Genomic DNA, 27380 nt, shown 5'->3' with positions numbered 1-27380 from the left:
CCCGCTTCTTTTGTTCTTTCTCTGAAATGAGGGATTTGTTCTTTTTCTTTAAAACACACAAACAAAACCTGGTCCACCTCACTCTGAGATGGCTAAAGACTATGAATCCGAACTGGAAAGAGGTGTCGTCTCGAATCTCAGGATAAGTTGCCTAGTACTTACAAACTCTCTTCAGCCTTTCCTCCTGTCAGTCTGTAGTTACTGCTGCTCTAATTGCTGCTCAGTGTGTACCCCCTTTCTAAGCATCTAAATCATCTTTTGCCTTTTTTTTTATTCTTTTTTTTTAATTTTTTTTTAAATTAAAGAAGCCTAATTCAGGCTGTGGATTTTGCTGCACCACCAGGTGCTAGGTCCCTGCAAATCTAGTTCTGAATCTTGGGATGTATGTACTAACATGTATGTGCCCATTGCTATTTACCTCTCCTGAATTAGTAAACCACCTTGGTGACCCTATGTGGTGGTCCAGCTTTCTCATAGGCGTATGCAAGTTGTGGATGCATTTAGAAGATTTCATTACAGTGAGGGCTCTCATATTTATGTCCAGGAAATTCAGGACAGAATTTGGATCCTGTCTGGCATGTCTTACTCAGGAGTACTCAGTAAAGGGATCGTGCTCAGTATGTTCTGCACACAAGGTGGCTGTTTGGATGCACGAAATGTAGTGGGTGTACATTGCCCAGGATTTCCAAGCATCAAGCAGCCACATTGGACCTGACTGTGCTGCCCAGGATCTGGAAGTTCCAGGCTAATGGCCAAACTTGTATTTATTTATTTTTTTTCCAGGACGGGATTTCTGTGTGAAAAAAGGGGCTGTGTCTGGAGAAGCCTGGAAATCTGGCAGCTTTATCTCAGATTATTGAGCTTCTCTGTGATGAAATACAAAATAGAATGCAAGTATTAAGAGTTCCTTGTTTTAAACAGAAGCCATTTTCCCATTTCATAATTCTTGATAGTGTTTCTGTTCTCAAGATTAGATTCAGATGAAGAGAAGGTTATTAACCGGAGGAACTCATTCTGATGCCATGGCAAGTGGAACTAATTTCAGTACATAAAGTGTTGATAGCTTTCAGATTTTTACATTTTATATACCAAGAATTTTGTTTTGTTGCTTTAAATCCTGTCACATTGCCACAATTAATTACTAGCATTTTTGCCTTGCAATTGAAGTGATTACAAGTGTATAATTTAGCTTCAGGCAGCTTTTAGCCAAAACATAATTTAATATCCAGCTGTTTTTCCCCTCACCTCCCTCAAGTGCCAGAAAACATCTAGCTTTCCAGGCTCATCTTGTGAAGCCAATAGCCATGGTGTCAGCAGATTGAAACTCAAACAGAAGTATGGGGGTCCCAGTCTCTAGATCAGGGTTTTTTGCACTGCTGAACAGTAGTTTGCTACAGTTTTTACCAAGAAAGTGTTGAAAACCCTTTGCCCAGGAATGTTTCCATTTTAAGTGCAATCTCTGTCTAAATGGACTTTCCCTTTCTTGTCCTTTGAGTTTTGAGGGTAGAAAGAGTCAAGTCAGTCGTTTCTGTTGCAAACCACAGCTATGCAGCAGTCGTGAAAAAGCAGATCCCAAACTCAGATCTGGAGTACAATCACTAATGAGCGGGGAAAATGCATAATCTGTCTCTCTTCAAATATCTGTCACTGCAGAAAGCATTTATAGGTTTGCTTGTGATTCAGTAGGTGATACATTTTCCCCACAGTCAGCACTGAACCTCCTGTATGTTGTGTCAGGGAGTGCTTAACTGCCTTTTTTTGATGAGGCATAAAAATGAGACTTTGCCTTTAGAACCTTAATGAGCGCTGAAATTAATGTTGTAGCTGGTACAATGTTATGTTTTGCTTCCCTGGAGCACAGCTCAAGGAGGGCAGAAGGGATCTGGGACTGAATGTCATGGCTGGGTGAGTAGGACAGGCAGCTTGTGGGACCAAGAACTCAAAAGCTCTCCCTACCAGTCCCCCCACTTCTACACTCTCAAAGACTGTGTATGTACCAAGTGTAAGGGCTGGGATGATTCAGAGCAGGAGACTAATTTAGGTGTTCCCAGAGGAACGTCTCTCTCTTCATTGATTACAGAGGTGATGTAGGAATACAGGCTTTCTGGGTACTGCACAGAGAAAGAGAGAGAACTAACGTCTCTCTCTTCATTGATTACAGAGGTGATGTAGGAATACAGGCTTTCTGGGTACTGCACAGAGAAAGAGAGATAACTTGCTTTAATTCATACATTTTAGACACTTATAAGACATCTTACATTCATAATTCCCACTGAATTTAGTAGAGTTGTTTTGTCAATGTTGCATGTTTAGCCCTTAGAAGTGTATCTGGCATAATAGGAAAACAGTAACTTTGCTACTCATGTTATGAATTTAATTACACCAGATCTTGCCATTATAACTGTCTCTAATGTACCCATGAGAATGTCTGAGCCTTTGGCAGGTAAATATGTTACTTATTAAAAAATATCTTTCAAAAGAAAACGGCACGTGATGTACAAATCCATTGCAAATTCTAGTAATCTAAAATACAGGTAATTTGGAAGATGAAAAGCTTTATGTAAGTGCAAAGTATTAGAAAAGGCTTTTTCTTCTTACTGTAAAGCTTCACTAGATGTCAGTGTGGAAAGTATTTTTACTTAAATGCTATGTGGACTCTAGAGTGAGAAGTGTTAATGCCTTTAACATATGCAGATTTAGGATGGCAGTTACTAGAATTTGGGAGTTGGGGGTTCTCTCAATACGTAACTTATTTGTAGAAATGCCATTTCAGAACAAGGAAAGCAATTTTGATAAGTCCACACTGAATTCTGAAATTTTTTTCTGTTCAAATAGACGTAATGAAGTCAAAATTTGTTTCAGTACTTAAAGTTTTGAGATTTGCATAATAAATCAAAATGACATTTAAAAACATATTTTAAAACAATTTTTATGGTTAAAAGAAGCAGACTTTTTGGTTTTGTTTTATTTTGTTGATTATTTTGACTCAGCAAAAATTTTAATGTGTATTTTCTTGCTGTTGGCTTGTGAAAGCTGGACTTGTTTGTATGAAGGTAGCAGGTATATTTTCACATGGCTCAAGACAGGGCTGAGACATTAACTTATGCATTTAGAAAAGAAAAAAATGCATATTTATATATGTTTAAGTTTGATTAAGGAAAGCATTCCTAATCAGTCAATTTGCTTCTGCATTCTTTTAACTGTATTGTCTGTTTATATGACATATGAAGAATCAGACTATTTCATTTCCTACATGAGGAGGTTGCTTGTCTGGGGTTTTTTGGGTTTGAGGTTTTTGGGCATTTTTTGTTGTTCTGTTGAAGCTTCAATGCTTTTATTGAAGCTTTAAGGATTGGTCTCCTGTGAGATAGTTAGACTTTTCCCTTTAAATGAATTATTTTGTCTTTCTGAATTGACAGACCAAGCTGATACCACCAAAAGATAGTGGTTTAGATGCTGTATGGTGCCTTTGGTTTTGCTATATTGTTAAATTAAGCCACTACCAGGACTAGTTTACCAGGAGGAGCCTAACTGAACAGTCAGGGAACACCTGAACACAGGTATTTTTGCTGAAGTGCAGAGCTAAAGAGGACACCCTCTCCAGTCCTGTTTTGTACGGTGAGAGGAACACAGACAGCTTCCGTGCTGGCTTCACCTGCCAACTCGCGATTTCTCTCTTGAAGTTACTTGCTTGTAACAGAAACTTAAGTGACCTTTCTGGGTTTTGGAGTTACCACAAAGAAGTTGATTCTGTCCAGAATTAGGAGCAATAACGAAAAGCTTGAACTGTATTTGCAGTAATTTTCCAGCTTTAACTTGCATAGTAGGTACATAGTCACTGAAACACAATCTTTATAAAATATGATAGAAAACGTTGACTCTGCAGGAGTTGCATCCAAATGTTGTATTTTGTCTTTATTATTTCTAGCTATTAACTGTCTTCCGTTTAGAGGCAAAAGGGTATTTTTTGCCTAAATACTGGTGTCAAACTTGCACTTTATGTGAGTCCTTATATATACCTTTGGTGTGTTTTCCATAGCATGTCCGTTACTCTCAGAAAGTTGGTGCAGATGAACCAATTAATCCTATAATTTGGATACAGCAAATCCTTCCTTAGTAAATATTCAAGAATTCTTATTAAAGTTCCTTTTGTGTTTGTGCAGCTTTTATTCAAAGTGAAAGCTTTTGCTTTATCCAATAAAGATCACATGATTCTGAATGCAGTTTGACGTTTTTCATATTAGGATTTCCTTTTAAATACACTGGTTAATGCTGTATTAATAGTAAGTAAATAACATGGTGATGGGTTCACTGAAATATGCAGAAGATGCATTTGAAAATGTAAATGACAAATAGATATATTAACAGCAGATGCATTATAAGGAATTTTGAGAGGTTTGTTAAAACATTGCAAAGAGCTTGCATGCAAGTTAAGATACGATGAAACCAATATTTAACAACTTAAAATCTTTTAGTTGATTTCATTAGTTTTTCATAAATAATTACCAAATATTGAGGTGAAGAAAAGGATTTTTTTAAATACAGATTTACATAACATTTCCTTTTTCTGAATGGATACCTTAAGGGTGTTTAGTTTGTCCTGTACTTCATGATGATTAAGTGGCTGTAGCAGGACAGGTGGAGCATACTAAAGAGACTTTACAAAGGCACCTTGAGAAATAGTCTTTTAATGTTTCTAAAATAGGTGACTTACTTCTCTTACTGTTTTCTCTATCACTGTTTTGTGATGGCTGACTAAGCAAATTCTGCAACTCTTGATGCAGGCTAAGAATCTTTTTTTGTGACCAGTGGTCCAAAATTTGGCCCACAGAAAAGAACGTGCTATTGCCTGACTTTTCACCCCTTTCTGTGATGATAAATAAATGCATTAAATCCTCTGGTAGTAAATCAGGCTGAACTGCTGTTGCCTTTCTTGCATAGTTTACACCATGGATCTTCGGCATGTTCTATCCATTTCACCTGGGTGGTCTTATACTCTTGTTTCTTGTTTGGAAAAATGTAAAAGAGAAACTTTGAAAAACTACACAGAATACTTAGCAAGTCCCTGCCTTTGTACTGTTGGATTGCAGGGAAACCAAGATGTAGCAAAGGCCAAGACTTCCAGCTTTGAGATTCTGTACTGGAGAGCTCTGCCATTCTGACTTTAAGGTGAGAGGTGTGTTTTGGTCTTACTTAGAACTGGTTCATCTTTATGCATGCAGCAAAATTTGCTTTTCCCTGCAGAGACCTTTCAAAGCCACAAAGGATCTTGCTGTTAGTTCTGGACTTATGGGGTTTTTTTGCTATTGGAATATTTTATTTTATACTGGAAGGAACAGTTTTTGCACTGAAATTTACTGAGAAATGAAATTTATGCTTGCATACTCACAGCCAAGGTTTAAGGCACTAATTTATGTTTTATAAATCAAATAAATAAATGTGCTCCTGCAATCAAGCTGGATGCAAAAGTGTACAAATCATTGATTAAATACTTGGGTACTTTCTTCTTGGAACTGAAAGCTATAGAACCCTTGTTAGTTTTGATGACCTTATATACGAGAAACCTAGGTATGCTTAAGTGCTTGCTGAAGTATGGGATGGTTTGGTCAGCATATTAGCCTTTAACTTAATTTCATTTCCCATGGCATTATCATATGAAAAGGTATGGTCCAGAGTTTGGGATTGTAGGTTTGTTTCTGATCCATTTGGAAGCAAGTAGATTTGGATTTTGACAGATCACGGGTGCACCTTGTACTGTAACTCTGGGAACTGCTGCTGTAATAAGATTTTCTATGGCTCCTTTGGAAATGTCTGCATTGATTTCTGTCAGAGGCTGGATGAAATAATTTTTTGTTTAACTATCTGTATTTTATGCAGATCTTAGGAAGGAGTGAAAGGACACAAAGCCAAGTTTTGCATCTAGTCTCAGCTGTCTCCCCAGTGTTCAGAAGTATTCCTATCCAAGCATATGCAGTAGCCTTACATAAGTGTTTTTCATGTATTAAATATTATAAATAATGTAGTTAAAGGATGTTGTGAATTGTGTTGCACGAAATGGTATGTTTTGCCTCGCCCTTTTCTGTTACCAAAGACTGTGTGCCAAAGAGTTTGGCGTAAGTACCACCTATATTGTACTTTATAACCTTTACAAGCTTTGTTCCTTTAGTTCCTTAAGTAGAACGGCACTCAGCTTGGCCATAGCTTACGCTGTGCTTCCTGAGTCCTGGGATTTATCCTCTCTTGTCTACAGCTTCTCACTCTGCTCATAAACCACAATTTGGAATATTTATGACACTGACTTCTGTAACAATTTATGGGAGCCTTTTATTCTCAAGGAAGATTAAAGTTGACTGATCCATGCAAGATTGCTGATTTTCCGTTTATAAGAGTTAAGCATATGATAAGTGTTTTCAAAGAAAAAATTCTTTTGGGAGAGCCGGATCTGGTGGTTCTGGTTTACTCTAAGTTTAAAAAATGGGTGGGGAGAACAAAGTGAAGAACCTCATATGCGCAGTCATTTTGTGGCCTCTGTGTTGTGGATACTGCAGGAGAATTGTGTCCTATCTATTTATGCTGGTGTGAGCAGAAAAAAAAAACACACACTACTTAATTCATGTTCATTACATTTGAGCCATCATCCTTTCCCCATTTCCAAAGTAAAAGCTGAAATCTTTCTCAATGGGATATTATTTTGCGGAGGATAAGGTAGGAAAGGATACTCATATTTTAGTAAAAATAACTATCTAGTTTTGGGTTAGAAACATCTTCTGCTGCCTTCTGGAAATGCTTGCTAAAGGGAAAGTTTTGTAAGTCTCCAGCATACAAATATTTGGGCAGTACATGCCAGTCTCTAGACCCAAGTATACAGCTCACTGCACTGAATTATGTGAGAGAAGACTGTTAAAAGCACAGTCCTCTTCTCATGGCGTGGTTGTCTCCTGACAGTTTCTGTGTGTAGTAATTGAACCCTTAATTTTAGAAGATGTAATATATTCGAGACTTGGTTTGCACTAAAACCCATGGCCACAAATAGTAAGTGGATAAGTAAATAATAATGGTTATAGCTGAGAGAGAGACAGCTTGTGAAAGTAGGCTATTTTAAATACGATCTGGGCATGTGTGTATTGTGGATGACTGGGATGCTGCCCTGAAAATTAGAACGTGAGTCAACTTGCTCCTTCTCTCTCAGTACTGAACAAGAGTGACACTGTTAATTTGCTGGGTTTTGTAGAATCATAGAATGGTTTGGGTTGGAAGGGACCTTTAAAGGTCATCTAGTCCAACCCCCTGCAATGACCAGGGTCATCTGCAACCAGATCAGGTTTTTCAGAGCCCCGTCCAGCCTGACCTTGAATATTTCCCTGGATGGGGCATCTACCATTTCTCTGAGCAACCTGTTCCACTGTTTCACCACGCTTTTTATAAAATTTTCTTCCTTATATTTAGTCTAAATCTACCCTCTTGTAGTTTAAAGCCATTACTCCTTGTCCTGTGCAACAGGCCCTACTAAAAAGTTTGTCCCCATCTCTCCTGTAGCCCCCTTTAGGTACTGGAAGGCCACTATAAGCTCTCCCCAGAGCCTTCTTTTTTCCAGGCTGAACAACCCCAGTTTTCTCAGCCCGTCTTCACTGGAGAGGTCTTCCATCCCTCTGAACATGAAAAGGGGATAGTGATGGTGTTCTTTGGGTTCCTTTGTGGAAGAGCTGTCCTTTCCATATCCTGGAGGTAAACTTAGTGACATTGACACATTTCACAGTTGCTTGCTGTCTATTATTTGCTTCTCAACCGAAGTGAACTTTGGTCACTAAGGATCAGTGCAAAATCGTTAGCTAGAGTTTGGGTTTTTTTCAGTAGTGGCACATTTAGGTTTATAACGGTATCAGAAATATTTGTGTCACAAACAAAAATTTCCCTTTACTGCAGAGAGTGTAGAGAGGCTGGCAGTTTATTGCAGCCCCTGGTTTGGTAGGGGCTGCAAGCAGCAGGTAGCTCCTGCTTTGCTCTGAAGCGGTGCCCCTTGTCTGCACCCTGAGGTGCACCTTTTTTTGCCACCCAGAAATTCTGTCCAGGTTCTAATTGAAAAACTGAAATGTCAACCTTGAAAAGAGAAGTGACGGCCTGATTTTTAAAAGGATTTTAGGTACTTACAGCCTCAAATAGCTACCTATGAAGATCTCTAAGAATAATTTTCTGCTTAACCCCTTTTACTTTTAGCCACCTAAGAATAGTTTCGAAGTCTTTATCTTTGGGAACCTTTTGAAGTATAGTAAGGGTAAATCTGAAGGAACAGTAGAGTGTGAAATGGGACAAAATTCTGATTTGAAAACTTTGCTTTTAAAGCTTTTTTGAGGTTTGTCTATGTATGTGCCCTTGCACTTTGAATTTATGTAATATACAATAAGCCTGTATAGTGCAAAATACTCTGAGAATGTTTCATTCATTTTTGCTGCAAGTGCTACATAGGAAAAAAAAAAACCGCCCAGAATAAAAAATAGTAAAGCCTTGAAAAATTATATTTACAGTATTGGTTTTGAAGCCTTGTAGACAGCTTCTCATGAAAGCTGTCTGAATACTCGCATCAAATATTTCAGTAGTTTGTCAGTAAGAATTTAATGTGAAGTTATGCTGTAATTAGAAATCCACACATCTTTGAATCCCATATTTAGGGACAAAGCTTGAATTTAAATTGAGCTTAAATCTGAGATTGTGCCTGACAAGGAGTCCTCTAGTGTAAAGGAATATTGTCTTCTGTTCCTTCCTGTCTCCTAAATAATGGTGCAGAGGACACTGCCAAGCAGTTACGGCGTTTGGGCTTTGTCTGCTTCCCCCATCATATTTACTAATAGGGATTTGTATTCATAATTTAGCTGATGATTCATTTGCCAGTACATAGCTGAATACTTGTAGCTCATTTGGCAGTATGTGTGTTGGCATTGCAGTCATCATGGAAGCGAAATGTATGTGTTTGTATTTGGATCTTGTGGCAGATGTGTAATATAAAGGAACCACCACTTTGGCAAAGCTACTTTCCTGGCTCTGCCCACATTTTGAGTGTTCCCTGGTTATGATCTGTGATTGTGGCTCACACTGATGTTTATCTGCCTTTTCAGAATGAAAATAGCCTGTACTGGTTTGGGGTTTTTTTTTTGTTCTTGTAGTGTTGCAAAGATAGTGCAGCATGGTACAAACACTGTGGAAACAGAACTTTATCATATACTTTCTTCTCAACTGCCATATTGGTTCTGAAAACAATTTGTAACCTGTTTCCAATTGCAACTGAAAAGCACAGGTTTGCAACCAAGGTTTTAGAAAGCGCAGATCTGTTCTGTGTGGAGTCAAGTATGTTTAAATTATTCTACGTGGGTTAGTGTGTAGGGAACAAAAAAAGGAAAGAGATGATGAAATACGAACTTGCTCTCTTTTTTTGTGTGTTAACTTTGAGCAAAATAACATGTTCAGCAGAGTGGACTTAAGTCTTTTGTGTGCCTGTATGTTGAATATTAAGAGCTTGAGATCTTGCCAGGATGTGTGTATAGTTTGCTCTCAAAACAGGGTTTAAGTAATTTTTTTCGGTAAGTTAATTTGCTGAATAAAATTCCTGCTTATGAAGAAGGATGAGTTTATATTGGTTTTGCATGGCAGGGTTTCAGTAGCTGAGAAACTACAGGGGTGGCTTTTGTAAGAACTTCCCCCATGTCCAACAGAGCCGATGCCAGCCAGCTCCAAGAGGGACCCACCGGTGGCCAAGGCCAAGCCCATCAGTGATGGTGGTAGCACCTCTGTGAGAACATATTTAAGAAGGTGGAAAAGTTGCGGCACAACAGCGATTGCAGCAGGAGAGAAGAGTGAGCATATGTGAGAGAAACAACTCTTCAGACAGAAAGATGAGTGAAGAAGGAGAGGGAGGAGATTCCCCTGCAGCTTGTGGTGAAGACCATGGTGAAGCAGGCTGTCACCTGCAGCCATCGAGGTTAATGGAGGAGAAGGTATCCACCTGCAGCCCATGGAGGACCCCATGCTGGAGCAGCTGGATGCCCAAAGGAGGCTGTTGACCCCGTGGGAAGCCTGCACTGGAGCAGGCTCCTGGCAAGACCCACAGCCCCATGGAGAGAGAGCCCACGCTGGAGCAGGTTTGCTGGCAGGACTTGTGACCCCACGGAAGGGACCCATGCTGGACGAGAATGAATACACAAGGAAGTCTGAAGACAGAAGGACCTGAAAACGGGGAGAAGCAGCAATAACTTCACTGCTTGTTTCCCTTTACCTTACACAATTGTGGCCATGCAACCACCGCACATTAAAAAGAACACACTAAAAATTGCTAAAATAAAACTTGATACTGGGGGTATTGAGCTGTCTTTGTAAGTGAAATTCTGGCTGTGGTTAACTAAGTAAGAATGCTGCTCCAACCACGTTATCTTGGGTCCCTTATTACTAAATGAAGTGAAGACATAGGAGGAAAGAAAACTTTCTTGCTTCTTTACTTGCTGGAGCATTTATTTCCCCTTGTCCATATGCATATTGCAAGAACACCAAGCGTAACAAATAGTGTTTGCATTTAGTTCTGGATATAGCGAGGTCCATGATCACTCTTATCTCTCTGAAAGCAAGCTCCAAAGCCTGCCTGGCTGCCCAAGGAGTTTTCATTTCTGCACGTGTGATGGATGGGTTCGTTGTTCTAATGAAGCATGGCTGTTGTTGGAGGTCGTGGTCACCGAAGGAGAGAGGCAATCCATCTTTAATGAGGGGGAGTCCTATGGAGGCCTTGAAAGCCAAGGCAGAGATGTAGCATTTCATTTATTATTTGATGTAGAGGGCTAGTGCAGAGACAGTACCTTGTTTTACAAGGGGTTTTTTTAATTAAAAAAAAAAAGTGGGAGCTGTATCCTGGACATACTTTAAGCATTTAGATATTTTGGCTTAGTTCCCAAGTGTAATGAGTCTGGAGGTTGCAAATGCATGAATTTCTATGGCCAGACCTGTGATGAGATAGGGGAATCCGGCCATGCACAGATGGTGTTACACTTGCCTGTCTGAGCATCCTTAGGAACTGAGGTCTCACCAGCTGCATACTGACTGCCAGGCAGTGCCTGTAATCAAAGGGAGCATTATGGCCTAGGGAAGTTCTTCAGAGCAATTGCCATCAATACAGATAGTAGGTGTGTATTTTAAGTACCTCTGAGACTCGGGAGCTTGGGTTGGGGCAGAGTCTGAAGGTAGGTCTTCTCATCGACCAGGCAAATTCTATAACTTGTGTTCCCTCCTTTTTCTAGAGTGCTTATGAACATTTGAGGTTGGTTGTGATGAGGATAACCGAGCCCTTTTCATTCGGATCAAGAAGCAGCAAATTAAAAATAAGAACTTTTCTTCACTGAACTAGTCATATTTGGACTAGTGTGCCATAGATGTAGAACTAAACACATTACCAGTCTCCTTATGCATTTTTTTTCAACGCTGGTTGTATTTAAGGTCTAAAAATGAGAATATTTTCTCATGGTAGACTTATTTGAGATTTTAATTGTTTAGGCTAAAGACTGTGTCTGAGTACTGCATATGTAGCTGATGTCTTTTTGAGGAGAACATAAAACACTTTCTCCAAGCATGAAGAATGCTAATTACCTTTTTCCCCTTTGGTTTTATTCTTGGGCTTGTGGGAGACAGATGCAAAGGGAGGGATGAACATAACTTCTTCTGGGCTCAGAAGTTAAAACCGTGCAACACATCTGCTGTTGTTCACTGACATTTCTGTTCTTAGAATTGTTCTTGGAACAAGCATCTCTGAAAGGTGGCAGAAATCACCAGCATTGTCAGTACAGAATCAAAACTAGGAAAGAGCTGTGTTCACCAGAAAATTGGAAATTTGACTCGCCCTTAGACTTTGAAAACCAGAATATATTGTATACCTATGCACTGAACCCAACATTCGGCAGTAAAATATGCAATGTGATCACAAAATTCTCTTTCTTGGTCTTTCTTGTTTCTTTTGTTTAAATCTTTGTTTAGTTTGACAGTTTCAAATTGGAAGAGTTACAGATTTAAGTATCTAAGGCAATGCGAGTGCAGGGGTAGTTACAGACGTGCTTCATTTTTGATTTGAAAAGTTTGGCTGTTACCTGTCTCTTTTCAGCCCAGTTCTTTTATTGTGTTCATCATCCTGGTATCTGAACAACAGCATGTAATGCCATTTAGAGGAGAGGAGGGTTTGCATGCACCATTATTTAGTCTGTGTGAGGTTAAGATTTCTTAAAAAAAAAATTCTTAAAAGCAAACATTTTTGCTGTATTTTTGTTTCTCTTACAGGTTGATCCAGCTTTGAAAGAAAAATTAAAACAGAATACTGTGACACTGGAATCTGAATATGAGGTAAAGTAAATTTGTTGCTTGGGGCTCATAACCTTGACTACCCTTGGTTACCCTGGCCGCTGGTGGGTTGTATCTGTCCCTAACTAAAATTAGACCAGCCATCTGCCTTTGACTCATTGACGTCCAATAAAAACAAGGTTTTATGTAAAGACAGGTTTTTGAACATAGAGTGCTTCTTTCTGAACACAGCTTTACTTTGATGTCCAGGTGCCAAGTACGGTGGTACAAGTAAATTCTGCTCTTTCTGTGGTTAACCGAGTCTATAAATGTAGAGCTGATGTTGGCCTTAAACAGAATGTGTCTCTGTATCTGTCAACGCTTCTACTCCGTGAGTTTTGATGATCTTTAGACCAAAATACAGAACAATGTGCTTGACGTGCTCTTTGTTATTTCTTGCTTCTGAAACTGAGGTGTATCTTTCAAACAACTGCCGTTTCGTTTTTGCTATTTCAGAAAATTTTACAGGGAAATATTTCACTCTTTCCTCAACAATGCATTTTCTTCAAACATTACTGAGCTCCAAAATGGCTGTTTTGGCCCGTTTAATATTCAGAGTTTCATAAATCTTCAGTCTTGCAAAAGCCACGTTAGGAAAGCTGAAAAAAGCCTCCCTGTATCCCGAAACAAAGGTTAAAGCTATTTAAGATAATTTTTAGTGTTTTAAAATTACTTGGATCAAAGGTCCAGCTAACACTTTATCTATCTCTATGGTCTTCATGCTGAACACAGGTTTTCTTTTTTGTCCCATACCACGTTACTGTCACAACAAGCCTTTGAAGAGCTTGAATTGTACCCATAGCTCACATATTTAGGTGTCCAAGTGGCAGTACATGGTCTTGCTAATAAAATCTTTCTATTATAGTACTCTTTTGTGATTTGTCTGAAATAAAAATAAAACTTACCTTTGGCATTTTTTCATGCCTAATTTCACAGAACATCTGCCTACCTGCCAGGTTTTGTGGCAGTGTTGTACCATTATTGCAAACAGTTTTGAGCCGGCCTCCTTCTACAAAGAACTGTGTTTTTTGGTGTAGGGCATGAAAAGATTTGATCCCTGAGTACATATGGAAAGCTCCAATGGAAACTCAAAACATGCAAATCCATTAAGTTCTGATTGCCTCTGGGATTATTGTGTCTCCCACTTTCCACAGAATATACTGTAAGGCTGCTCTGATTTATTTATGTGGAAGAGCCACAAGCAGTACAAGGAACCACATCTCTCTGTTTGCCTCACTACCTAACCGCAAAACTGACTGATCTGTACTCAGATATGCCTTGCTTTCTCTCCAGAAGATAAGTAAATAGTTGAAGGATAATATTTAAATGGCCATATTTGCATTAGCTTTATGGATAAATCAATGGTAATAAAATACAACTGGCAAAACAATGTATTACAAGTCTACTTGGGTAATGAGGCTTCTTCCTGATGGACAGAAATGACAGAAGCAATCTTTTTTTTTTTTCTTAATCTAAATTACAGAGAGTTCCCAGGCCAAAATTCTTCCAAATTAGTGTTTGGGTGCCGTAGAGGGCAGACCAGTTCAACAAAACAAATGGATATGCATTTCCACATAATGAAAATAGATTCAGATTATTTTGAACTCTGATCTCGATGTATGTTTTACTGCGGGCACCAACTTGCAGGCACTGGGCTTTTTCATTTCTTGCTTCAGTGAAACTTGTGGAACTGCCAGCAGTCCTGCATATACTTCGCAGGCTCCACACCGAGTGTGTGACAATTTTAGTCAATGCTACCTCTATATTCTGATGGACAAAATCTAACCAATGAGTTACAGGCAATGTTTAGGACATGAGTTTTCTGTGGGCCCTATGTGTTCCAGGCTGGGTGATTTTAGGTGGGGTTTTTCCCTCTTTCTTTATTTTTTAACTTGTCCAAAATACAGCTCTTAAGAACATCTTCTAATTCTATATATAGGTCACACTGGAGGAATACACTGGTGGCTGTTACTAAATATGGTATGATAAGGAGATCAAGGGCAGTTAAAAAAAATAGTTACTGTTTTGATATGTAAAGCCTTATTTTATAGTATTATTAGCATTATATCTGCAGCTGTTCCTGAGAATACCAAGCCAGCTCTTTTGAAGCATGGTTGTTTCATGCATGCAAATGTCATTGACCCTCCCTAAGACTTTTAAAATACTTTATTGTCCTTACAGAAATGTACATATTGAATACATACTGAATTCTTTTAAAATGTTGTAATTTCTGCTATAAGCATACGTCTTTATAGGCATATTGCAAACAGTAAAGACATTTTTGATATTTCAGACATGTTGAAGTGTGCGTTTTGTCTCCAATGTTGTGGTGGTGATGATAAAAGTTGTCATCATGGGTTTAATGAATTTACTGTGATGAAATGAAGATAAAGCATTTTCTCACCTTGTAATTTACTAAATTGCATCTTCACAAACTATACAGAATTTACTTTATGTTGTACAGGAGTATTTCTGGCCAGGATGCTATTTTGAGGAAGAAAGAATTTGCATGTTTAATTCGTGCTGCGTTTCTTATGTCTCAGATCTGTTAATAATGCCATTTATCTTGTGCTTTGGGATGTGGCAGAGGAGCAAGCTACCTTTTCATGTGTTCTCCATTGTTTATGCATTCCTGTCACACACTGATGTGTCCTCATATGGCCAATTAGTCCTTGGTGCTCCCCTTTGCCTAATACATCACTGCTCTGTCCACTAGTGACACTGGTGCTAATGTGAACGTAGTTCTGCCGCTGAGCTGGGCCGTGTAGAACACACTGTAAAAAATGTCAAGTGTTTGACCTGTGACAAAAGCCTGGAGTATTTTATTTGAAAGCACAGAAATGTTGCTTGAAAGAGGGGGATAAAAAACGGATTAATGTGATGAGTGAAAAACATCCTTGTGGCTGTTTAACAGTCAAGAGTACATTCCTTTTCAGTGGTTTAAATGCAATCTCAAAATAACATTCCTTATTCTAGCACTTGATTTCTGTACTACTGTGAAATTAATGATCTAGTACACACTAAAAAATCTGGCCTCAGTCAGTTACATCAGACTCCAAAATAAAGAATTGTTGTTTAGGGTTTTTCAAGCAAATAAAAATATCTTTAAGAAGAATTTATTAACATTTTATAATGGAAAAATCAGTTAAGTTTGAGTCAAATAAATGATATCCAATGGGAGCCATTGGCAGTTGAAGACAGAGGGAAAATATCACAATAAATAAAAAATGTGAAGGATTGCTATGGAAACTGTAAATGAGAAGTTATAAAGCAGAGAAGATTGATAAAATGCTAAGGACATCAGGGAGTTGTCGGATAAGTAAGCTGACAAGGATATGGGTAAGAGGATGGTGTTGCAGCAAACTAAGAATAAAGTAATGAGGATGTAAAATCACGAGTAACTGCCTTGGCAAAGTAGCAACATTCAAAAAATATATTATTATTTCTTTTAGAGAAAAAAGTCCTTTGTATTCAAATCAAAGAGACAAGGGATGTACTTCTAAACCTCTTAATAACCAAGCAATATCTATCTTAATATCTATTAGACTGATGATTTATAGCCAAGTTCCAAAAAAAAGCTTGGAAGACTTCAATAGCTGCTGAAAATCTCAGTCTGGGAATGATGGTTCTCTGGGAATCATCACTGGGCAGGAAGGTGATATTTTGAAGTGTCCTGTGAGACTTGGGACATCTCCAAGTCTTGTGTGCCATAGGTCAAAATGTGAACAGAGAAACAAGAAGGTGGGATTTGGTGATGGGTATGGCACAGGAAGAGTTCTGGTGGAAAAGCCTTCTTGCAGTAAAAAAGACACTGAGCCTCCAGAGGAAAATTCACAGATTGTCACTCTTTACTGGTCTTATTTCTGGAATTCATCTAGATTAATTAGTCCTATAAATTCTTTCCTGGTTATGTTTATAACATATCTCTTTGCACAGGATTTTCCTTAGCTCTGAGGTGTTTCTTTCGTTTGCAGTTTTTGTATCCCATAAGAAGACACTGCTTTCTCATAGATGGAAAAGAAAGTGAGGCAGTCAACACTGCAGTCAGACAGCAAACATGGTCAGGGCATACAAATGCCTGTGATAAATAATCTCTTCTCCTCACCCTTTCTCCTCTTTTCAAAAGAGAATCCTTTGTACCTACTTGTGCTCCCTGTACACTTTTTTTTTCAAGTCCCGGAGGAACCGATCAACTCTTACCACATTAGGGCCAACACTCTTGTGTTGTGTCAGTCAAAAAAAAAAAAAGAAGTTTGAGTAGGGAAAGTGGCATCCACACAAGATGGCTGAATTCTTTCATTTATTGTCCTAAGGGATGCTGCGAACTTCTGCCAGGCAGTACTGGGAACATTTTCTTATGCAGCTGACTTAGTGGAAATGTTAAGCACTTCTGTCATACTAATGGGCCCCCGGTGGGGAATTGCTAGATCTTTGGTATGAAATATCTCTGAAGTAACTTTAGTATAGTGTAGGGGAGTTCAGCTACACAGCTGAGGCTGTGTACCTTCCTTTCATTGACTGCCTCTGAAGAGGATACAGCAAAACAGATAGTTTTGAAAGAGGCCCTTGTCTCAGCAACCAGGCAAATTGGCTTTTTGCAAGAATATCTTCCTGTTTGTTTTACTTAGGTTTTTTTCCTTTTATTTTGGGCCAATTTCATAGACACTATGTGGAATATTTTGTGAGTGCCAGCGGGTTTTTTTCCTTTTATTTTGGGCCAATTTCGTAGACAATATGTGGGATATTTTGTGAGTGCCAGCATACTTCCAGATGATGCCCACATGGACACTCAGACTAAATTTGAAAGACTTTCAAGTATTGTTGTACAATTCTCACATGTTCTTTGATTCGCAAATTATTGTTTCCCACCTTTATTTGATGCTGAAACTATACTGTACACATGTACTCTGCAGTAGCAAGTTTCGCAAATTATTGTTTCCCACCTTTATTTGGTGCTGAAACTATACTGTACAAATGTACTGTCAGAGAGTGGGTCACTGCCTGTAGATTCGTTCACAAGTTATTTGTTTACTGTACATTCAGCAGTATTGCTGAGAAGCAGCTTTACTGTCACTGGCAGTATAGCGGTGGACTAACACCCATATTGCTGTCCTCATCAAATAGATGGGGTGTTAGCCACGGAGAAGAAACAGGAAGATTTTTTTCTTTCCCTACAAGAAATTTGCCCAGCAGCACAAATCAAACAGTAGCCATGGATGTCACTGAGAAAACTATTTATAGCTGAAGGGATTGAAGTTGCTCTGCTAACGTTTAGCCAAAACGATAATTTCTACACAGGGAAAAAGCATTCCGTTCAGCATATAAATTGACAAGCAGGTTCTGGAAGAGAGTTGAGTGGAAAATCAGCAGGGAAGTGTAGATAAGAAGTGAAAGTCCTTAACTACACTAACTCTGTGGAATGTTACCTGAACTAACTGAGGCCAGGATAGAGACAGCAGCATGTGACAGGCAGAAGATTTAATTAACCAATTCAGAAGAATCAACGACTTAATAAGGTAGACTGCTGATTTGAAGGGGAATGGTTACTTTAAGGTAGTTATTTAATGGCCTGGCTTTAAGTGTAATTTTACATTATTGTTATAAACCTTCTTTAGTTTTTTCTTTTCTTACTACACACTTCTGTTAGTAGTTTCAAGGTGGCAACTGATTATTTCTTCTTGTGGTAATCTCGTAGCCCGTTGCAGTGATGTTCATCACAGTTCTTTCCTCTCATAAGAAACCTGTAAAAGCTTATTTTTCAGATGTCTTCAGAGGAAAAACACCATGCCTGACTCCAAGGTCTGTTATTTTTTGATCCTTATACACAGCTTTTAAATTTTTTGATTAGAGTATCTTTTTATTATTATTAGAAGGACGTACTGTGCCAGATTTAATATACACAAAGTGAAAAAGTGGTCCAGCTTCCAAGTATTCATAGTCTTAGCAAGATGTCTGAAATAAACCTTCTCTGTGGTGTCAGCAGGCTTTTGTGGGCTCCAGACAGGGAGGAAATCTACTCCTCTCTGCTCTACACTGATGAGGCCACAGCTGGAATACTGTGTCCAGTTCTGGGCTCCCCAGTTCAAGAGAACTGCTGGAGAGAGTCCAAAGTAGGGCAACTATGATGATTAAGGGTTTGGAGCACCTCCCTTACGAGGAAAGGCTCAAGGAGCTGGGGCTCTTTAGCCTGGACAAGCGAAGGCTGAGGGGAGACCTTATTTATGTTTACAAGTATCTAAAGGGTGGGTTGAAGGATGTTGGAGCCGGACTCTTTTCAGTGGTTCCCAGCGATAGGACAAGGGGCAACAGGCTCAAGCTGGAACATGGGAAGTTCCATTCAAATATGAGAAAACACTGCTTTATGGTGAGGGTGATGGAGCCCTGGAAGAGGCTGCCCAGGAAGGTCGTGGAGTCCCCTTCTCTGGAGATCTTCAAGACCGGCCTGGATGCAGTCCTGAGTAATGTGCTCTGGGGAATCCTGCTTTGGCAGGAGAGTTGGACTAGATGATCTTTAGAGGTCCCTTCCAACTCTGACAATTCCATGATTCTGTGAAATCCATATGCTTTTCCTACCAGCCACAGAACCATCATTTCTTGCTCTTACTTCCCTCCTGCATTGTAAAATACCACATATATGCCCTTCAGCCGAGCTCACCTTTATGTAGTTGAAAAAGAGCCTGCAAACATCCCAAAAGTCTGTCTCTGGCTGCTCCTCTTTTAGAAGGTTCTGCTGTAGTAACTAGTAACCTTTACAAAGTCCAATATGGTATGAAGTTGGCAAGATAAGCACTCAAAATTGGGCAGTTCCTTGGTTCTGTTAACTTGGCTGGGTCTCCCAAGCTGTAAATTCAGAGATAAACCTTAATAAGGAGCACATTAAACATAGCTTGATTAAACTTATATACAAAGGAAATGAGAACCATCCTAAATGTGCTTCATTGCTGAATTAAAAGTGAAACTTGTTGAATTTTTAATGTTTGATCTTGAAGGTGTACAACAACAGTCGTGCTATTCTTTATATGTTGGCTTTTTCAGAGTTTCGTTTTTGCTCAAGAAAAGATAAGCTGAAAGCAAATGACCCATGCATGAGTTCTCTTGACTTTACTCACAGAGCTTGTGAATCCTTTGGAACAAGAAGTCCATCATGGGTGATCTGCAGGTGTCACACATAAATGGCACTCTGAGATTTAATCCAGTTTTTAAGACATTCTTCATTTTAAGAAGGTATACTGCTTGTCAGTTAGGAGGAAGTCATGGCAAACCCTAATTCCTAGTTGAAAATCTGTCTGCCAAATGTTATTTTCTGTTACTTTAAAAATTCAAGGCATTGTAACCATATAGCCTTACCTGAGAGCTATCATGGTTTCATTTACTGAGTAATTTGTAACACTGTAGCATCTTCACACAAACTATGAGAGCACTCTGCAAACATTAATTGAACTCTGTGACACCTCTGAGATGGAGGCAAGTCCTTGTTCTTGTTCTTCAAATTGGGAAAATTGGTGATGCAGTCTTTTACAACATGACCACCTAAAGATGTTTCTGTTCTCTCTCTGCTAGATGATTACTTCAGCTGTGCCAGTTCAAGTATTTGCATAGTCTTATCATAGAATGGTTAGAGTTGGAAGGGACCTTAAAGATCATTGAGTTCCAACCCCCCTGCCATGGGCAGGGACACCTCTCCCTAGGCCAGGTTGCTCAAAGCCCCATCCAGCCTGGCCTTGAACACCTCCAGGGATGGGGCATCCACAACTTCTCTGGGCAACCTGTTCCAGTGTCTCACCACCCTCAGAGTAAAGAATTTCTTTCTAGTATCTAATCTAAATCTCCCCTCTTTCAATTTAAAACCATTACCCCTCGTCCTATCGCTGCACTTCCTGATAAAGGGTCCCTCCCCATCTCTCCTGTAGCCCCCGTCAGGTGCTGGAAGGTCTTCTGCTGAAAGTAGTTATGCTGAAATAGGATTCATTCATAAACAGTATGCATTTATTTTCCTCATCTGTTTCATTTTTCTGATTGGGACACAGCCCCACAGAGTGATGAATTGGCATGATTAAAGGAAAAATAACCTATGGGGAAAGAGTCTCTCAAACCAGTTTACCATAGGTTAATTATTGTGCCATAGCTTGATGGTATTTGGTCCCACTGAAGTAGGCAACAAACCCTCTGTTGGTTACATCATTGCCAGTTTTTTGGGGTTTGCCAGTCTTCAGCAAAGTCCAGAAAAGAGGCAGATCTCTGGCAACCCCCCCCCCCCCCATTTCTTCCCTTAATGAACCAAAAAACCTTATTCTGGCCATAGCATGCTGCTTGCTGACATGCTTGTATACTAATAACATAAAAACTAAACGTTCTCTAGTTAGAAAAAGTACTTCTTTTTAATCTAAGGATTAAATCACTGATCACAGGCTGTTAAATTATGCATTGTTAAATCACTAATCACAGATAATAAATTATGTCACATCCTCAACAAAGTAAGTAACACTAAGTTTATATTAAGAAAATGAGATGTCAAAAAGGTGGCTCTGGGAAAGAGTTGTAAAAAACCCAATAAATCCAAATCAGTGTGATGATAAAGTTAGTATTTTCAGTCACGCACAAGGCAGCAGATTCAGTGTTAGCCTTAATTCTGTACCTCTGCATCTATGCACCATCATAGAGTTCCTTAGTATATCTTTTACAGTCTTCAAGCTGTTTTGACACCCTTACAAAACCGGACTGGTTTAATGCATTTCTTTCACTGCATCTTTCAGCCATGAGGATATTTTTTCCCTGGGTCATCTTCTATCTGCAGATGGGTTTGCTTACTATAACGACAGAAAATAATTATTTCTCTGAATTAGAGTAATTTCTTTCTGTGGTGCTCCTCACAGAAGGAAATTGAAAAAGTAAAGTAAATGTAAATAAGTAAAAAATAAATAAACAAATAAGTGTAAATAAAGTAAGTAAATTTACTTTAAATCAAGCTGTCAGTTAAACAGGATTTTCTTATCCCCCCCTTTCACATGTGGGAAACAGAGACTACAGCCAAACCTTTTTTTGCAAGTGACTGCCTTGAATTAGCTCGGGCTGAGCACCAGTAGCTCTAAATGAGTTTCTGCAGATTTCATTTTGCTTATTGTGGCATGAAGACTGTCCTGCAAGGGTAGGCTGGCAGAGCATTAGGACTTTTACTTAATATCAAGCCAGGCATTTGAACCAGCAATTAAGAAGTGAAGGTCTCTCTACATCCTTATTGATACCTTTGTGCCAGGCAAACTGTGTAACAAAAGTCTTAAAAGTCAAGTGTATGGCAAACAGTTGAACTTTTTTTTTTCCCTGTTCGCTTTGCCTCTCTGCATAGCTGCATTTTTTTTCTTGAATTTACAGCTTCTGTCAGTCCCATACTTTTAAGAGGCAGTTTAGCTGATTTAGGAAGTGAATCAGTAGGTTTAATGGACTACACTGATCTTAGTTTAAACAGCTAATTTTCAATATCCTTTGGGCTATTTGAGACAAGCAGGAATAGCGGTGCTGGTCTGATCTGATTACATTTCATTGTAGTCTCCAATGACTGACTATTTAGTACATTTAAATTGGGAGAAAAAGCTTTTCGGGTTTTAGGCTGCCAGTTCATATGGATTTCAATTTAGTAAAAGCTGGAAGTAGTTACCATCTTTATGTGATATCTCTGTGAAGTTAGGTCAGCAGAGTCCAGGTAGCCAAAAAGAAAAAAAAAAAGAAATAAAGTAAGAAATTAAAAAGATACAGTCAATTAGAAAGAAAGAAGTTGACTTCATCCGAGGGCAGAACTAGCTGTTTGCCTGAATTCTCACTGTACAGCCCGGGCAACCTGAAGGAGCTGCATAACTTGTGCTGCCCCTCGTCGGTAGGACGACTGTCAGTTTGGTCTTATTCTGAGCATTAAGATTAATTTAAAATGTAGCTTACGTACCTATCGTTGGCCTAATCTAATCTTTAGCCTACTGCTGATGTAGCCATCTATTCTGGGGTGATGCTGGTAACCCCGGCTGGCAGCTAATCACTGCGCAGCCACTCGCTCACTGCCCCCGGTGGGATGGGGGACAGAATCAGCAGGGTAAAACTGAGAAAACTTGTGCCTTGAGATAAAGACAGTTTAATAAGTAAAGCAAAAGCTGCACATGCAAGCAAAGCAAAAAAGGGAATTAATTCATTGCTTCCCGTGGGCCAGCAGGTGTTCAGCCATCGCCAGGAAAGCAGGGCTCCATCACCCATAATGGTTACTTGGGAAGACAAACACCATCACTCCAAACGTTCCCCTCTTCCTTTTTCCCCTGGCTTTACGTTGCTGAGCACGTCATCACATGTCACAGAATATTCCTGTGGTCAGCTGGGGTCAGCTGTCCCAGCTGTGTCCCCTCACAACCGCTTGCGCACCCCTGTCCTGCTCGCTGGCGGGGGGGGGTGAGGAGCAGAAAAGCCCTGCTCAGCAATAACGAAACCATCCTGTATTATAAATACTGTTCTCAGCACAAATCCAAAACACAGCCCCATAACTCGCTGCTGTGAAGAAAATTAACTCTCCCTCAGCCAAAACCAGCACAGGTAGATCTGTGTGAAAATAACTACACAGTAGGAAGGCATCGCAGAGCAGATTTTCGGGTCCACTTTCACCAGTGATACTCCTTTTTATGCTTATTCACATCCTCTATTCAACAGGGATCCTCTATTCTTTCAAAGCTTGATAGCATCAGTTTAAAAAATTGGATTGCGAGATGCTGCCTTCCTGTCCCATAAACTACTAATTTTTGCGGATACTGTCATGTGCCTGTAAGGAAGGTGCTCTCTTCTTGAATTGCAGCAAGGTTTCAAAAGCAATCTTTATACATGACACAAAATATTAATCAACTCTATAAATATAATGAGAATAAAAAATAAAAATACAGTCTCTCTCTCTCTGTATTCCTTAGAATCTTTAATTCTTTATATTTTAAATGACAAAAATTAACTCTGTCAATAGTTCTCATCTGTTCTGTAGTTCGAGGCAATGCTGTTTACATAATCTGTGATTGTTTTATTCTGTCAGTAGATCACAGTGTGTTTCTCAGGTATCTTTATGCTTTCTATTGGAAACTGACAACCTACTTTCTTGTCCTGGTTTAGATTGTTTGATTGTTTAGATTGAAATATTTCCTGTTTTGGACAAACATCCTCTCTGAAAAGCCTTTGTGAAATTTCAGGAGCAGATGAATATGAACTTTTGGTAAAGATCTGCAGTGCGCATGTCTCTCTTGATAGACTTCTTTATATAGCCAATCTTTAGATAGTACAAGTTTTGTTGTATGTATTTTAAATGTTGATTCTTGTTCAGACTTGGGGAGCTGAGCACCTTTGGGAGTATTTTAGATCCTCACAGCTGTGTGGTAAATTTATGTTTAACAAAATCAGCCTGCTTATTTTCTGTTAAAGCACAAGGTTATTTTCAATGTAGTTTCCTTGAAGCTTCCATTAGAATCAGATGTTAGATTCTGAATTTGCAATCAGAGTGGATAGTCGCTGCGGGACGATGGGTACCTTCCGTCCTTGTCCTTCCTTCCACGTCAGCTCAGATCTCTTCCAGTTGAAATGAAATACCAGCTGATCGTAAGACATATTAAGTACTGAAGACAATTCTTCAGAAAGACCTATGCCAATGCCACTGTATAAAAAATTCAGTTGCTTCTACCTTGTGAAAGTCTGCTGTGTTTGTGCATGTGTTCTCATATATCTTCTGTTGAATGTTGTCTAATTTCTCTTGATATCTGACTAACCTCGTTGCAATTTCCTCAATTGTGGAAGTGGCAGAAAACTTTTACATAACATGAGCTAATAGCAGCAGGTCTGTTCTGTTCTCGCTGTTGAATTATTCTGCCACTATTATTCAAGTCCCCTCAGTATTTGCCATTTATTTGGATGATTGATGGCAGGCAAATTAGAACACAGGCTCAGGGCAGGGTTAAGTATTTTCTGGTGTATTTTTACAGCATTTACTGAGATGAGGTCCTGATCACAAATCAGAGGTTTCTATCCCACTGCGGTATGTATCATTAATGGTATGCAGTATTGCCCTCTGCAGTAGCATGTAGAAGCACCCCTCCTCGGTCTGGCAAAGCCCCTTCATGTCTGATGTACTCTTCCAGACTAGTGTGTGGGACTTGAGGTCTGGTTCTGCTGGGAACAGACTTCTGTGTCTCTGCCAGTCAGACTCGAAGACGCAGTAAATGTTTGTCTTCTTCAACTGCAGCACTTCATAGATGAGGTGAGGAGAGTGCCTGTTCTTCATTTTTGTGCACCTCTAAGGCTCAATAAGTACTGCAGTCATTGGCATTTCTGAGTGGGGATGATAGGAATAGGCAAGGAGGTAATGGAAATCTAGATAGTTTTAACATAGCTGACAGTTAAGCCAGTTAGCATATCTCATGTATGACTTAGTGAGAGACCTTTCTGTGACGTCTGGGTGCCATGAGAAACTAAGCAGCAGAGGGATTGCATACCTCTCTCAAGTTAAAAACATGTGGATTGAAGGGGATTGCACTGTTGCTGTCTCTCTGTGTGCTAGGTAGTTCCTCTTTTCTAGTATGCTTTGTATCTGTGCTGACAGGATACTTCAGGTCACTAATTACTAATCTTCTGTTTGAGCTCTACCAATGCTTATTGCTCCTACTACTTCAGTACTTGGCAGACTTGCAGTTGAAGAACAGATCTGGAAAACGGGGTGAGAGAAGAAAGGAAAAGTGAATACAAGATATCTTCAGTCATGTTCAGATGCTATTATGCTTCCCGTCCTTACTTGTTATTTATCTGTTGCTAAGCAGATGCAGTAATGCCCACTCTAGTCATTTATGTACCTGTATGGGTAACTCCTAAATATTTTTTCCCTTGTTGTTGAAGTTCTCTTGAGGGTAGGTTGAAGTTATCAACCCAGTAGTGATACGGAGTTTCCTGTGCTAAAAGAAAAAAACTTACAGTAATACATACTTTAAATCATGGGGTTGCCAAGGTGACACTGTGATTTTTGCTGTTTGTCTGCAGAAGCTGGAAAAGTCTGACTTGGATAACTGGGAGAACATCAGAGGACCCCGTCTGTGGGAAGATTCCAGGACTGTTCAGCAGCAGCGGCGGGAGGCTCTCCGTCTCAAGACAGAGTGATTGAGCAAGCCTACTTCAGTGCCTCTGAAAAAAAAAAGTCTCAGGCTGGACTGTCTTCTTTTTTAATGCAGTGTCAGGAACAGACATGGGAGGGGGAGGTTGCACTGAGCAATTCTTGCCAATGTATATATAAATAACTGTGAGATCAATCCAAAAGGCACTGTATTTTACAAAGTTCTTCCTTTGTATTCATTTGCACAGAGTTCCACAGGCTGTATATATGAATTCTCAATTAAAAAAAAAAAGCTGATTATTCTACCAAGAATATCCCTATTATTCAAAAGTGAGGTGCTTCTGCAAAGAAGAACATTTTAAGAGTCACTTGTCAGTACCAGAAGTTGTCATCCTAATGAGAACAGCAGTGCTGTCATCTGGATGTGTGTGACCAGATAAATGCTGCTTCAGGGAGCCCCTGCCTGACTTCAGGCTCTTAAGCTTGGAAGCGACTTGCACGGGCATATGAGCTGTTCAGAACAATGAGTCCATTTTTGGCTAAATAATATTCTTGTGTTTTATTTCCAGGATCTGGACTGTACAGAGGCATGTACGGAATGTCAGCTGCTGATGGGTCAAGTAACACTGCCTTAGCTGTGGTCAGGTTTTTGTGATGAGTTAATGATACCTTCGTGCAGACCTTTGCACTGGAACTTCTCAGTTTAAGTTGGAAGAATTCTTCCTCACTAAGAGCTGTGCTGTTTCTCTGTGAGAAAGTGTTGTAGCAGAATCTTCTTGAACCACTTTACAGCGGCAAAGCTCATCTTACACGTATTAATACGTGTGTATTTGCCCACGTGCACAGAAGTCTTTTATCTTTCGATGAATCCTTCTGAAATGCTTGTCTTTTTGTATTTGTTGTTGTGTGCTGAATGTTTGCTGTCAGAGGAAAACATGCTAACATTCAGGACCCTTCTGCTGAGACAGTTCAGTGAAGAAGCATCTAGTCCATTTTTAAAACTAAATTAAGCTTTTGATAAGGTGTTACAAAAGGCTTGCAAAATTCCTCATCAGAATAATGTAATAGTAGAGCACAGATTAACAGTAGATTCTAGTTTCAAAGCGTTCAGTGACACCTAAATGTAAATCCTTTTGGAACTGTCTTTGGAAGACGTGTGGTCTTACTGCTCTCTGCAAGACATGTCAAATACAATCTAAATACCCTTTTGGACACTTTACTTAGGGTAGCCTCCATGTGCTCATGTGAATCTTCCCTTAGCATTTAATTTTCTTCAGTCTCTCAGTGCTGAGGTCGAGACTTTCTCTCAGGATGTAGAATCAACTTTGATTTTAGAGAGTTGTAATGCAATTCATGAAGCATTACATGAAATATGTTAGCCATGTTCTGTGCATGTTTTCTTCTCATAGAGTTGCGAAGCTCATGAGGAAGTGTTGCATGTTATCTGGAACAAGGTTGGAGCCATGTGTTTGTGTGTTTCCCTGTTCAGTATCTTACATATCTTTGGTTTTAAATAAATTTAATAACAAATTAAACCAAACAGGAACAAGAGGAGCAATACAAGAGTGAGGTATTCATAAATGTAACAACTGAAAAACTAGAATCTCGAGTTCTTAAGCTGTGCTAGACGTGGACAAGAAGGAAATTGGTTTAATTGTTTTCTCATTAGTTTTACCTAAAAGATAAAGCAATATTAGGCAAATAAGGTGTAAAATAGGACAAAAAAGGAGTAATTAGAACTGTGTTGTAATGAAGCATTTTTTTCAACTTTTAAATTGAAATCCTGGTGCAGTTTCACTAACAGCAGCAAGATTGATTGCTGGAAGGACATCGGTGCATTGACTACACTGACAGAGTTGTCTCTGAGTTAGGGCTTCTGCAGCATCACTGCTGCTTTTATGGAGCTGGACTACTGGAA

At 39.3% G+C, this 27380-nt stretch overlaps 1 protein-coding gene across 2 annotated transcripts in view; it reads left to right on the top strand.

Moving 5' to 3' along the window:
- Nucleotides 1–27002, top strand: part of LOC106887984 (cytochrome c oxidase assembly protein COX16 homolog, mitochondrial) — a 51325-nt gene extending 24323 nt beyond the window's left edge. For both annotated transcript variants that reach the window (XM_014941866.1, XM_014941865.1), the window contains 2 exons: nucleotides 12301–12363; nucleotides 25393–27002. In XM_014941866.1, coding sequence (XP_014797352.1) covers nucleotides 12301–12363; nucleotides 25393–25509 — 180 coding nt within the window. In that variant the 3' untranslated portion in view covers nucleotides 25510–27002. The remainder of the gene's footprint in view (nucleotides 1–12300; nucleotides 12364–25392) is intronic.
- Nucleotides 27003–27380: the final 378 nt, after the last annotated feature.

This window comes from Calidris pugnax, unplaced genomic scaffold, assembly GCF_001431845.1.
Source record: "Calidris pugnax isolate Ruff unplaced genomic scaffold, ASM143184v1 scaffold56, whole genome shotgun sequence".
Lineage (NCBI taxonomy): Eukaryota > Metazoa > Chordata > Aves > Charadriiformes > Scolopacidae > Calidris > Calidris pugnax.
Note: the sequence above shows the minus strand (reverse complement) of the source record. Positions and strands in the feature narration are given on the sequence as shown.